Source organism: Falco cherrug, chromosome 5 (genome assembly GCF_023634085.1).
Source record: "Falco cherrug isolate bFalChe1 chromosome 5, bFalChe1.pri, whole genome shotgun sequence".
In the NCBI taxonomy this organism is placed as follows: domain Eukaryota; kingdom Metazoa; phylum Chordata; class Aves; order Falconiformes; family Falconidae; genus Falco; species Falco cherrug.
The window spans coordinates 82,176,067-82,191,035 of NC_073701.1; the positions used below are offsets into that span (position 1 = coordinate 82,176,067).

Here is a 14,969-nt window from a genome sequence, read left to right on the forward strand (position 1 = left end):
TGGCTGTCAATCCAGGTGGCTCTGTAAGCATGCCCCTCTGTGACTCCCAGCTTTCCCAGACCTACCTAAAGCTGCCTAAAGGAAGCTTTCCAGCTTCCCTTAATCAAGCTGATCCACTTTTGCTTTCACAGCGAGCTGGGAAATGCTGTTAGTAAATCACCTTTACTTTTTCACTAAGAAGTCAATGCTGGATTGGGAAACAGTTCTTAGTTCAGTCTCAGTCAAAAGACATAATTTAGTGGTTGCTGAAGCTAGTAAGCAGCTCTTTGTCTTTGGACTTATTCATAACAGTAAGCATGTTTAGAGGAAACCTGTCTCAGATGGCCTTTTCTCCTCTACGTAAATAAGCTATAAAAGTGTTGAGGGACAAGGTGTTTTGTTTGTGGTTTGTTTTGTTGGTTTTTTTTCTGTCCTGAACTATTAAATAACATCTCCCTAAAAAAATCTTACGTAAAGAAAAATACGTATACATGGGAAATCTACTGTATAAAATAACTGAATAATACTGTGGTTTTCCCCTTCATCAAGCGACATGCTAAAGCTGCAGAGAAATGGCACATCGTAATAATAAATCAGGGGTGGAATAAATAGATTTACCTAAAACTAATACTATGATTTATGATAAATTACCGCACTGTTTTCTCTGTGATGTATTCAGGAATGATTGTTTTGATTTTGGGTACATTTTTCTCCCATTACAATTCTTATGACTTTTTCTATACACTCTGATCAGTGGAGAGGTCTGCCTGTGCTAGCAGGCAATATAGGAGATAGCTTCATCGTAAAATATGTCTTTTCTGGACTTCTATCAGTCTGTATTCTTCCAGGCATCTTAGATATTTAGATAACTTCATACATATAGTCAAAGAGGTTCTTGTTTACGTGTAGAAGAATATTTTTGTATCTATGAATGATTACTTACACGCAAAAGTATTTGGCCTTGGTGAAGAAGTTTCACCAAACATAGATGCAGTAAGAAGAATGAATGTACAAAAATGAACTGAGAGTACAGAGTCTATACTGAAAATTATCAGAGACTGAGTTGATTCAAGTGAAAATATCCTCAGCTGTTTTAAAGGAGAGGCAATTACCTTAAGTCTTTTGAGACCCTACAGATCCAATTGATCAGAGAGAAGGGAATAGCTCCAATTCATAGCAGAACCACCTGGAGAGGACACCCTTTGTTACTTCAAAAAGGGTAATTTCTTGAAAACAAAGGTCATGCTTTGGCTTCTCAGAAGTATACCTTGCTTTCAGATATGATTGTGGTAACTTTGTCCACCATCTAGTTTTGAAGGCTACAGTTAGGAACCAGCAAGGTCCTTTCAAAATCTATTCATATAAATCCTGTAAAGTAAGATGCACCAAATCTCAAAATGTAAACCTCAAAATTACACTGAATTACTCAGTAACCCCAACGGCCTCTTATCTTCTATTTCCTTGCCTCTTGGGTAAGTTTAGAGCTCAACTACACCTCCAAAAGAGAAACACTCTTGCAGGAAAAAATTGATAAGTTCACATTGTTTAACCAAAACCAGGATAAAAGTGGCTAACTGATGGTATGTAATTAACTGGCAACCAGTAATAAAAATAATAGATTTACTATCAATTTCAGTAACAGAACAGGTAAAGCATGACAGCAGACACTTCAAAAACATTAATAAACATTTCACATTTCTAAACATCCTTCTATACATACCCTCTGAAGCTGCAGTCACAACCACCCACTCACCCACATTTACCCAGACCCTGTCTTACAGGCAGCACAGGTTAAAAGCACAGCCTCGCACTCCTAGGATGCAGCTTCTCTTCTTGCATGCACCTCTGCTTGGAGAAGTGGGGGGGTCCAGCTCTGTGTGTGCCTGTTTCACATGGACCCACATGGGACCTTTGCCCATCCTTACACACTAGTATTCCCTGCAGTCTAGGCAGAAGCTGTGATGCCAGCCAGGCTGACTTCTGGAGGTGCCTGATCGGGTTTTGACTGCTGCTTTCACCTCAAAGTCTCTCCCCCCACCACAAATTGCCATGTTGCTTTTATACTATTTCCCAAGCTGACTCCTTCCTTGTTCCAAAAGCCACTTTATAATTTCCTGCTACTCTTTAATCTCACTGATAATCACCTTCTTTATCATGATAAGTCTGGGACAAACATCCTCCCAGACAGTTCTGTACATTCCAGGTACACAGGTTTTGTTGTCTGTGGGTGGGCTGTGTGAGCACTCCCACAGTGTATCTTCTCCCTGTCTTCAGTGTCTCATTTAGATTTCCTGTACAGTCACTGGAGGAACAGAGCAGTTTTAGATTGCAATTAATGTCACTGTTTTGAGGTGTCTCCCTTGGGATGGCATAAATCATGCTCTTCAAGCATCTGTGCTCTGCAGTGAGATATAAAGGTAACCTTTATAACGTTTAACTTGTGCATAGGCTAAGCCATGTAGTCTTGTAGGGTGGGACTCCTCTACAGATTTTGACACCTGAGTGAATCACCTTCACATGAGCTGTGTCTCTGAACACCTATTACAACCAACAGAAAGCTAACCATTGCAGTCGGTGAAGGCAAGTGTTTTCAATTTGCATTTCTTGCCATTCGTAAGGTTAGTTAAGGAAAATCCTTCTTGTTTGTCTCAGAGAAGGCAAGACTGTGCTAGAACTGAGCTAAAAGCTCAGAAAGACTGTGACCGTTTGCTTTTATACTTTCTCAGGGCAATCCTCAGCTGACCATTCAGCCCCAGGCTGCCCCAGCAGGTCTCCTAAGAAATTCATTTGCAGAAAAACTGCCAGAGGAAAATCCTCTCAAGGGAATTACTACAGTCACCATAACATCCAGCCCTGCAGGTGCCACGCTCTTCCACTCTCCTTGACTCCCTATGAACTGTGCACGAAGCTTGCAAATAGGAATTCCTTTGTCAATTAAATTGCATTTTTTCAATGTGTCAGGCCTTTAACTGATGGTTCAGTGTATTTTTGAGAAGCCAAAGAGATCTGTGTCACTGAGATCATAAACCTTATTTTAATGACTGCAGACTTTAGAAAGTAGATATCAAAGTGTTCAGAGAAAAAGCATTGTAGAAATAATACTGAGTTAGCCAATTTTTTTTCCCACTGGCTTATCCTAAAGCAAAAGTAGTTATCAGTGAGTGAAAGTCAATGAGTTAAAATTAATTTTAAGAGTATTCCTAGTTCTTTCTGCCTTTACAGAGAATGTGTGTTTGATCCATGTAATTTGGCTGCATTTACACATTTCATTACATAAGTATGTGGACTATACCTCCAACTGTATGCATCCAGCATGTGGATGAATGTCTTCAAGTTTCTGAGAGGTCTTGCAATTCTGTATACAATGGTGTCATTGTACAAAATATGCGTGCATGTCTGCATTAAGTTTTGCAGCCTACTAAAATTTAATCCCTATTCCTCTGCTTAAAAAACTGCCAGCCAGAGGTCAGCTTTCTCTCACACTAGTTCCTGTGACTGCCAGCAGTTTCTCCCATTCTGTACCCTTTATACTATTCAATACTGCTTTTAATTACACTCAATGAATTATGAGATTGAATCTTGCTGGACAGGTGGTCTGTTTCCTTTGAAGGTGAGAGAACCAGCATCAGTGGTGATCATCTGAAGAAACCTTCAACTCGGTGACTTTAGTATTTTGCAGCTGAACACAGGTATTCATGCATCTTTGTTGGGCACACTCAGAAGAACATGAGGTTGCTGCAGGTTTTCACACTTAATCACCACTAATCCATACAGATTACATTTTCCCTACCAGTTGCTGAGAATCCTGTAGAATCTGCAGGACTCAAACCTAACCTGAATTTAAACAAATGGGATTTTTTTCATTAATTGGAATTCAATCTGAAGTGTTTGTCTGTTGTCTCTGTTGGTCCTGAACCAGCCTGACTAAATATTTATTTTCTGTCCCTGGTTTAGAATAAACATTGTCCTGAAACCTGATAACCCCTAATGAGAACCTGTTGTGCAATGCTGCTTCTCCGGTCTGGCTAAGGGGGGATGTAAGCAAAATGCAGATCCTGGGACAAGCCAATTTTATTTCAATGCCTGTTGTGTTGGAAAGAGTTGGCTATTATAGCCAACGGCCTGCTCTGAGTGCAAGTAGGGCAAATAACTCTGTCTTTCATCAATTCTCACTAGAAATATAATCATTGCGTGTCCTTTGTGTTGAAGTGCTTAGGAATTGATTCATGGTGAGGAGCAAATGAGCTAATGGGGCTTTTTCTGTTCCTCTCACCCTTCCTTCCAATAATCTACACCTCTCCTTACAAAATACTGCAACTCCTTATGTTTCCTGTGCAGCAAAACAACAGAGCTTCTCACTTAGTCCCCCATTACCTACTGCAGATTTAGAAAATTAGAGAAAAGGTGCAAGTCACTGTAGGAGGAATGTGAGTGCTATACAGGATCTGGCAGAGATGCTGGAAATTGTTCTCAAACTCAGCTGAAGAACCACCATGTAGTTCCACCTTGGTGCAATGAGTCTTCATTTTAATTTTTTATTTTGCTTGAATAATCATTTAACTGGTTTGGCCTGGCCAAGGAACTGAAACGGGACAATTTCACTGAGATATGAATCTAAAGCAGAACAACTGATTTGAAAAATGTGCAGCTTCTTGTTCTTAACCTTTGTACTACTCTCTGGGAGAAACACAGCTTTCGTGATCTTAAAGTTTGGGAAACGTGGAATCCCTTTCAGTCTGTTGTGGCAATGAAATGGCGTGTGATCTGAGGATTTGCATAATCTTTCTAAATAGCAGTTCCAGGGCTGTTTTGCCCTAAACACTCATGGAATTGCAGTACATAGGGAAAACTTTCTACAGCATAAAAATACAGTGTGATGCAATTCAAGATTTCAATATCAAGCAAATATCTAAAGGGAAGAGTTGAGGCTATGTGTGCAACTTTTACTTTGCAATTGCCTGGCAGTCACAGGTTTAATTTTATAACTTTACTATGTATACTGTTGTTCCTACTGGCATTTCAAGTAGCTTTATCAGAAAGAGGGGGAAATGTCCTAGGCACTGCATGCCTTCAGCCCAGATCTGCGCATGGGGACACTTCCTTTTAGTCAGTAAAGCCTGGGAAGGGAACCACTTGTTAAAATAAAGCCAGAGGTGATAAGAACTGGAAGACAGGCCGACCAACTTCCTACCCACAAGTTATTTACCAGCAAAACGGAATGGAGCTACTAGAACTGAAGAGAGCAAATAGCAAAGGACAACCATTGTTAGCTGCGTACTTGAGGATTTCCCATGGCTGGCGGTAGGTTTTTTGAAAAGGAAAGTGGAGAGTGCTTATTACACTTAAGTGCAATATGCTGCCTGAAGAAACTGAAAGCAATTCATCCATGCTGATGCACACCAGCATGCTTGGCAGTATTCATGCTCATGAGGGGAGGCTCCAACACTGTCTAGAAAATTCCGTGGCCTAGAGTGCACAGAAGTATGTGGCAAGATCTGGTGTTTGCACAGTGAATACATCATAACACATCACCCGTAACTAACGGTGTACCCCAGGGATCCTTAGTGGGTCCATTCTTGTTCAACATCTTTGTTAAATGTCTGGATGATGGGAGAGAGTGTACCCTTTAATGAAACAAAACTAGGAGGAGTGGATGATACAACAAAGGGTCATGCTGCCACCCAGAGGGACCTCAACAGGCTGGAAAAATAGGCTGACAGGAACCTCATGGAGTTCAGCAAGGGGAAGTGCAAAGTCCTGTACCTGGGAAGGAACAACGAAGGAACAACAAAGACACCAGTACTTGCTGGAGGCCAACCCACGGGAAAGCAGCTTTGCAGAAAAGGACCTAGGAATCTTGGTGGACACTAAGTTGGTCATCAGCCAGCAGTCTGCCCTTGTGGCACATCTGGAGTACTGTGCCCAGTTCTGGACTCTCCAGTGCAAGAGGGATGTGGAGAGAGTTCAGAGGAGGGCCGCTAAGACGACTAAGGGACTGGAGCATTTCTTATGTGATGAAAGTCTGAGAGAGCTGGGACTGTTTAGCCTGGAGAAGCTTTTCAGGGGCTTAGGGGGATCTCATCAGGTATCAATACCTGAAGGGAGGCTGTAAAGAAAAGAAGGTCAGGCTCTTTTTAGTGGTGCCCAGTGACAGCACAAGAGGCCATAGGCTGAAACACAGCAGTTTCCTTCCGAAGGTCAGGAAACACTTTTTTACTGTGAAGGTGATTGAGCACTGGTACAAGTTGCCCAGAGACACTGTGGAGTCACAGAATGATCAGGGTTGGAAGGGACCTCTGGAGACCATCTAGTCCAACCCCCTGCTAAAGCAGCTTCACCTACAGCAGGTGGCACAGAGACACGTCCAGGTGGGCTTTGAATGTCTCCAGAGAAGGAGACTCCACAGCCTCTCTGGGCAGCCTGTTCCAGTGCTCTGCCACCCTCAAAGTAAAGAAGTTCTTCCTCATATACAGGTGGAACTTCTTGTGTTGCAATTTGTGCCCGTTGCCCCTTGTCCTGTCGCTGGGCACCACTGAAAAGAGCCTGGCCCCATCCTCCTGACACTCTCCCCTAAGATATTTGTAGGCATTGACAAGATCCCCCCTCAGCCGTCTCTTCCCCAGGCTACACAGGCCCAGCTCCCTCAGCCTTCCCTCACAGGGGAGATGCTCCAGTCCCCTCACCATCCCCGTAGCCCTCCGCTGGGCCCTCTCCAGTAGTTCCCTGTCTCTCTTGAATGGGGAAGCCCAGAACTGGACACAATGCTCCAGATGTGGATATACTCTCTTGGCCTGCTGGCCATGATCCTCCTAATGCACTCCAAGATCCCATTGGCCTTCTTGGCCACAAAGGCACACTGCTGGTTCATGGGCACCTTGCTGTCCACCAGCACTCCCAGGCCTTTCTCTGCAGAGCTGCCTCCCAGCAGGTCAGCCCCAGCCTGTACTGGTGCACGAGGCTGTCCCTCCCCAGGTGCAGGACCCTACACTTGCCTTTGTTGAAATTCATCAGTTCATCTGCCCAACTCTCTAGCCTGCCCAGGTCTCATTGAATGGCAGCGCGGCCTCCTGAGGGATCAGTGGAGCCTCCCAGTTCTGTATCATCAGTAAACTGCTGAGGGTGGCTCTGTCCCCTCATCCAGGTCATTGATGAATAGATTGAACAAGCCTGGACCCCATACTGACCCCTGGGGAACACCGCTGGCTACAGGCCTCCAGCTGGACTCTACACTGCTGCTGCTGACCCTCTGATCTCTGCCATTCAGCCAGTTCTCAGTCCACCTCACCATCCACCCATCTAACCCACACTGCCTGAGCTTACCTATGAGGATGTTATGGGAGACAGCGTCAAAGCCTTGCTGAGGTCAAGGCAGACCACATCCACCACTCTCCCCTTGTCTACCTATCCAGTCATTCCATCATAGAAGACTACCAGGTTCATCAGGCATCATTGCCTCTTGGTGAATCCATGTTCACCGTTCCTAATGACCTTCTTTTCCTCCTCACGCTTCGAGGTGACCTCCAGGATGAGCTGTTTCATCACCTTTCCAGGGGTGGAAGTGAGGCTGACCAACCTGTAGTTTCCTGGGTTGTCCTTCTTGCCCTTTTTGAAGACAGGAGTGACACTGGCTTTCCTCCAGTCCTCAGACACCTCTCCTGTTCTCCATGACCTTTCAAAGATGATGGAGAGTGGCTTAGCAATAACATCTGCCAGCTCCCTCAACACTCAGGGGTGCATCCCGTTGGGGCACATGGATCTGTGGGTGTCAAGTTTGCTTAAAGTAATCTCTAACATGATCCTGATTGACCAAGGGAGAGTCTTCCTTTCTCCAGGCTTCTCTTGCCTCCAGGGTCTGGGAGGGCTGGCCTTAGCAGTAAATACTGAAGCAAAGGCAGCACTTAGTAGTGTCCATCATTGCCAGGGTACCCACCTCATTCAGCAGCAGGCTCACATTTTCTCTAGCCATCCTATTGCTGCTGATGTACTTGAACAAGTACTTCTTGTTATCCTTGACCTCCCTCACCAGATTTAATTCCAAATGGACCTAAGTCTTCCTCATTGCCTCCCTGCATGTTCTGACAATGTTCCTATAGTACTCTCAAGTGGCCTGTCCCTTTTTCCACATCCCATAAATGTCCTTCTGTTTGAGGTTTGCCAGAAGCTCTTTGCTTACCCAGGCAGGCCTCCTGCCTTCTTTGCTTGATTTCCTACTCATAAGGATGCACCAATCTTGAGCCTAGAGGAAGTGATGCTTGAATATTAGCCAGCTCTCTTGGACCCCCCTGCATTCTAGAGACCTGATCCATGGGATTCCTCCAAACAGGTACCTGAAGAGGCCAGAGTTAGCTCTCCTGAAGTCCAGGGCCGCAATCCTGCTTGTTGCCCTGCTTTCTCCATTCTCTGAATTCCACCATCTCATGGTCACTGCAGCCAAGGCTGCCCCCAGCCTTGTCCCCAGCCAGTCCTTTGTTAGTACAAGGTCCAGTAGCACACCTCACGTTGCTGGCCTCTCCACCACCCGTGCCAAAAAAAGTTATCATCAATGCTCTGCAGGAACCTCCTGGACTGCGTGCGCCTAGCTGTGTTGTCCTTTCAACAGATATCAGGGAGGTTATCAAGTCCCCCATGAGAACCAGGGCCTGTGATCATGAGGCTACCTCCGAGTGTCTGTACAAGGCCTCACTGGCTTCCTATCCCTGATCAGGTGGCCTGTAGCAAGCACCCACAACAGTGTCACCCATGTTGTCCTGCCCCTTAATCTTTACTCATAAGCTCTTGACTCGTTCTGCATCGACCCCTAGGCAGAGCTTGATGCATTCTATTTGCTCTCTCATGTGAAGAGCAACTCCACCACTCCTCTTTGCTGGCCTGTCTTTTCTAAAATGTATGTAGCCATCCATGACACCATTCCAGTCATGTGAGCTATATCCTATGTGCAAGTCTTTATCCTTGGAGGTATTCTAAAGGTATCTGGACACAGTCCTGGCCACCTGGCTGTAGATGACCCTGCTTGAGCAGTGGGGTTGGACAAGATAACCTCCAGACATCCCTTCTAACCTCAACCATTCTGTGCTTCTGTAATTCTCTGTTAGAGCCAAAATATCACATTAAACATTGTTGCAGACTTCTGCTAAAGGTCAGGCTTGGTTAACCCATCCACGGTGGATACTCAGTTGTGACCGTAGTAATCAAAGGCAGCTAGAGAGACACCAACCACATTCATCCCCAGTGGGGTTGTCTACAGAAGGCTGCACGCTTCCATCATGTTACCCCAGTGGGACATGTATAAGTGGGTGATAACAGAAAATATATAATGAAATTTCTAAGTCAATTTAGTAGAGAAATTTCTGGAAATAGCCAGAAATTTTTCTTTCAAGAATATCAATACTGAACATGTTCTATGTGTACTTTATGTGCCTTATCTCAGAAGATAACACTTTTTTACTATATAAATGCATCTGTTTCTTAATATATTACTACTAAATTATCTGATAGTTTTACATAGTTCAGACATTATTTGAGTTCTGTGCTGTGTGATAACTCTAATGGAAATATAGTTCAAAGGCAGCCCATTTTTTAGCGCAGAGGACTCTTGCAACAAAACCTGTCTGTGTCCACTCATCACTGGGGCTCTGTGCTGCTCCAGCTCTTTCCCTGAATCACCTGAAGTGACAAGATGGGTTAATTCACATGAGTGATGAAAGCAGCTGAGGACAGTGTTGTGCAGGCCAGTGAATATGCCACTGGGAGGATTCACAAGTCCAGAAACCTCAGGATGTGCAAGAGTTCAGTCAAAACACAGGTTGCGGTGGCTGATATTTTTTTCAACATCTTTCTTCTATGTTTGTTTTAAAGCTTGTTAACCTGGTGTGTGGATTTTTACTCAAGTTCAAGTGGGATAACCCTTGGCACAGTATGTTAAAAAGAGAAAAGGCTTTTACTGTGAGTGTGCTATTACTTATTGCTGAAGAAATAAGTGTTTGTGGTTTCCATTGCCTATAACCAGTGACAGCAAAAGGTTTTAGTGAAGTAAGCTTAGACTGTGAGCAATATTTTTTAAAACATCAATACAGAGTTTGTTTCTGATGTACTTATTTGTAAACAAAAAAATCATTCTCACTAGTATGCTGTGTAGAGCTTTTCATGCCACTTTACTGTGTGAATGAATAAGAACTGGAGTTGACATTCTAAGGCAAGTTTTACTTCTACCAGCCTTTTAATTTATGATCTTAAACACTGATACTATAAATGTTCAAAAATATATGTAATCTTATTCACAGCTACAAAGGTTTTTTGAGATATTCTTCAAAAGCAGTTCTCCTCAACAAGCCTTCAACAACATGAAGGAAGCTATAAGCAAACTTCTACTTATAACTGAGGTCTTCAGTGAATCATCTGCCTCAGGACCAAATTCTTTCAATCAGTAAGTGACTTGCAGTGATCATTACTATGTTATTGTCAAGATAACTTAGCTTCTTAGAAAAGAATAGAAATTATACAAGAAACATGACTTCTAAAATAAAACAATCCCCTGCTATTTCATACTTCCTTATAAAGTGAGGACATGCTGCATTTAAGGAGTAAAACTGCAATATCTACAGTGTTTCCAGTTTGTGCAAATGTTATGATGAATACTTAGGACCAGCTGCTATGTCCTGATGAAGCGTTTCAGGCAGCACAAATGAACAGAAATTACTCACGGTTGGGCTAGTCGTAACATATATAAAGCTGTATTTCCCTTCAGTGAGCCTTTGGTCATATGTCAAATATTTAATGTTAGAGTAGCCCAGATGGTTCAGAGCTGGCTGCAGCAGGCAATCTGAACAAAAAACAATGTAGAATACTTCATGAAATGTACCTTATGAGATACACCTAGGGAGCAACAGTCACATTACTGTGGGTGTTATATCATTGTAGTCACTTCTATTAGAGTGTTACAGTTCTTACACATAACTCAACCTTTATTATGTAGTATTTTTATTAATTAAAATTAATTTGTTCGACATATGTTATGTCATATCCCTGACATTTTTATGATAAATACTAAATAAGTTACTGTTTATTACATTTATATGTTTTATAAAGCTATTTGAGATCCCAGATGTTTTAGTAGCAGTACCATAAAGCACATTATTTGACTTATGCAAGTTGGGAATAAAGCCTACATTGTGAGTGGAGAGGGTAGTGAGGAGGGGAAGAGTGTAACAGGGGTGGAACTATTTTTACAGTGGTTGAAATGCTAACATTTTTTTACCAATGGGGTGGATATCTCTTGGTTGTGTAACCCAAGACTTGCTTAGAGCTCCTGGCCCATGCCTTTAAACGTCCCCGTAGGTGCAGCACAACTCTTAGGCTTCAATAAGCCCGGAGAGTTAGTTTCACCATCTCTTGCCCCCCAGATGTTTCAAGACTTTTGCAGGACCTAATTTTCATCAAAAGGCATTTCATCCTCCAGCGTAGTTCACCTCCCTCACTGGTTTAAAAGTCAACCCTATGAATACACTTTAATGTAGCACTGGTTTTGTCAGCTCACAGTCTGACTCAATGTATGTTTAATGCTGCTGTCTCTTCTTAGAAATTTTATTTAATCTGCATCGCATGCTGTCTCTTGACCTATGTGTGTACATTCTTGTGTGTGTTCTCTGGACCTGTGTGTATGTCATTGCAGCATATATAGGGATACAGATTAGTAGTGAACTTAGCAGTGTTATGTTGGACTTGATGGTCTTAAAGGTCTTTTCCAGCATAAATGATTCCACAATTCTACATTTCACAGCAGTACCTAACTAACCTCACTGAATGTGATTCCTGTTATATTGTATTTCAGATGCAGCCAATGTTTTCAGATGCTAACCTTTGACATTGGATTTGGCACCTCCATATACCCAGTAGTTCTTGAGGTGAGAAAATTACAGATTATTGCTTGACCCAAAAAATTTACACCAAAAAGAACACAGGAGGGAACCTTCTTTGATAGGTACCCTCAAATCTCTGAGGAATATACAAATACATTAATATTAATTTTGCCTAAAAGTGGAGTGTTGCTGTGGAAGAAACCAGTTTTTAAGGGACAGATTTCCTGTGATGAAGTTCACCACACCATTAAAATGTGAAAAACTTTCAGGTTTGGCATTAAAGGACTATCACGCCAATGTGAATATCAGCAAAACAATATCCATGGGATGCACTGCATGAAAGTAGAGTTAGGTATTAACTGTGTCAGAACAAAGGTGAAGGGAGGAAGTTAAAATACCACAGTTGGCTTTTAATACAAATTAAAGTTCTCAATGAATTATATTGTACTTCTTCAGTTCATGAAGTGCTTTAACCTCCACTGTGCTGTCTTCTTCCTGGACCATCCTCCGGCCCTCAACAACAGAGAAATGTGACTGGTGGCATAAACTTCCTGTGCCAGTTTTGTACCACTCCTGCCTCAGAGCAGCCTGTTTAGAAATGAAAATTGTACTGCTTTCCAGCTGCTTCTCATTACCCCTATATATACATACTAATTGTACATACCAAGGTATATAAAATCTTTGTCCATATGATACAAAAAACCCCAATGAATAAATATATCCTGGGAAATTACAGGAGAATACTTTTAAAATTCATCCTCAGTTAAAATCTGTTCAAGTTTCTAGTAACAACAGTGCAGTCAATATCTCCATCCTTCACAAAATAAATAATAATAAAAAAATAATTCCTTTAAACACAAAGGAAAAATGGACATAAGAAAGAAAGTTTGCATAATCTAAAAGATCCATGAAGACTTTATTAATATCCTTAATTAGTCTGACAAGAATTGTTTAGCTAGTGTAAGAAATGTGACCTGTCATAACAATTTAATAATTGTATACCAGCCTGTGAAAAAATTCTCCCAGGAGCTGCTTAAAAAACTAAAAATAAAGCATAGTGTTTACCTGCCTGCATAGTAGTCTCAACCATCAGCCATAATCCATACATGTACAGTAAATCAGTAGGGTTTAATAGTTTCTTATTAACTTATTAATAATTATTTACAATACTTATAATTATAAATAATAACTGTTTATGAAAATTCAAATCAAGCACATGAATAAAAGCTCTCACATGGGAATGTGATATTGTACTCTAGCCACTGGAGGTCAGCAAACATTGTGGTGCGTAGTTCTGACAGAAAACGTAGTACAGCATTTGTTATAATCCTGTCTGTTTTATTGGTGTTATTATCACTTTTTTCTTAATAAATAGTTCCAGTTTGGTATATGTGGTTATGAGAAGACTGGACTTGATATCCAAACTATAAATTCTTGCATTGTTTCCAACAGGTGCACGAAAACTTCGACTTTCAAGATGATGAATCAAATACTCAGGACCAAACTTTCAAAGAATTTCTTTTTGAAGATACCTTTAAATTTCTCTTATCTAATGAATCCTCAACATTCAGTTTCATAGAAGCTTTACAAAAAATATATGGATCAACTGTGAGCAAGGTAGTTCATTCCACCTTTTCCTTATTATTAATATGTGAAAATATTTCATTCTAAGTTGTATGCCTTTCTGAAATCATAAGTGCCAACTTACAGAATTAAGTATTTATTTAATCATAACTATCTGTTACTGAATTCTGGGGAATAAAACTGCAATTATATTAAACAATCTAATTTTCTTTTATAAAAATTCCACTCTCAAATTATGTAATTTCTCAAAGTACCGTACTTTAATGATATATTTAAAATTTTAACAAAGTAATTTCCCCACCATTTTTTTAAACGGTCTTTTTTAATATACAGGTTTGTGTGTTTCATAGACCTAGAACTGTAGATTCATATAGATTCATGAGCATCAGAATTAAATTTTGATTCCCACAGTTTTGTGTCTTATTTTAGATGCAAGATCCAATTGCATTTTTTTTTTTTTTTTTTTGCATTTATAGGATCTGTATAAAGTTTGCCTCACTAGTGAAAACTATTTCTGACAAGCTGGGATCACTAACAGTATTTCTCCGTCTGGTGCATTTCTGAGGAGATCCCTGCTTGCAAGACTTACAGGGACTGAATTATCCATGTGACTTCTGCCTTTCAGACAGTTGTTGACTAGAAGAGGGTCATGGGTTCTAAATTTGTGATAGAATAAAGTGGGAAGCTGCAGACATGCACATGTATGGCACGATTACCTAAGTCTGTGTTCCATAGGAGACCATGCCACATTTCAAACTGTCCACTTCATTGTCTGTGCTTGCAGTCTCTTCCCGTGGTGGTTTCTGTGAGTACTTTTCTCCACAAAGCTAATGCACAGTCTAGTCTAGAATAAACTAGAATAAAAAATGGGAAGAGCTATCAAGGAGCGGGCTTGACATAACTTTGGATGAGGTTAGGGCAAGTTGGGAGCCGCTGTAACTTGTTCCTTTGATCACCAAAGGGATTGGGGTCTAATGAAAGCACATGGCTTTCCATGTGATTTCACCAGACTGTGCTACCCTTTCCTTCATAGGATGGAACTTACCACAGAGAAGATGAGCAATGTTTGTCTTTAGAAGAGATAAATTCAATGATTACTTTCATAAAGGAGCTGAAGAGTCTTGGACAATTTGAGCTGGTAAATAAATAAATAAATAAACAGAATTTAGTTGTATTGGATACTTTTTTAATATAAATCTTAACTTTTTTTCCTTCATTACCATTCTTTGCTGTCTCTGGCCCATGCATTAGGCTGGATGGACAGGGAAGCAGGGAAATAGAGGTTATGCTGATCTTATTTTGGAGGATTTAGGGGATTTAAATTAAAAGAGATAAAGAAATAGAGCAGAGAATTTGAATTGAAGATTTATTGAAAAGAACAGCTAAAGCAGAAACAGATACCAGAAAATAGAAGGAAAGGAAAAGGAAGAAAACCATGTAAATGACTGATGAGTTGGTAAGAAAATAGAATTACAATGAAGCAAAGCAGGTGTGAATGGAAGAACTGGAGACAGTACAACACTGAGATCATGCCAAGAGAATTGATATAGG

General features: G+C 41.2%; 1 protein-coding gene across 2 annotated transcripts in view; it reads left to right on the forward strand.

Annotated features, from left to right (window-relative positions):
• CPED1 (cadherin like and PC-esterase domain containing 1) overlaps window positions 1-14,969 on the forward strand; it is a 155,106-nt gene that overhangs the window by 58,812 nt on the left and 81,325 nt on the right. For both annotated transcript variants that reach the window (XM_027809038.2, XM_027809039.2), the window contains exons 8-11: window positions 10,260-10,402; window positions 11,807-11,879; window positions 13,287-13,451; window positions 14,452-14,556. In XM_027809038.2, coding sequence (XP_027664839.2) covers window positions 10,260-10,402; window positions 11,807-11,879; window positions 13,287-13,451; window positions 14,452-14,556 — 486 coding nt within the window. The remainder of the gene's footprint in view (window positions 1-10,259; window positions 10,403-11,806; window positions 11,880-13,286; window positions 13,452-14,451; window positions 14,557-14,969) is intronic.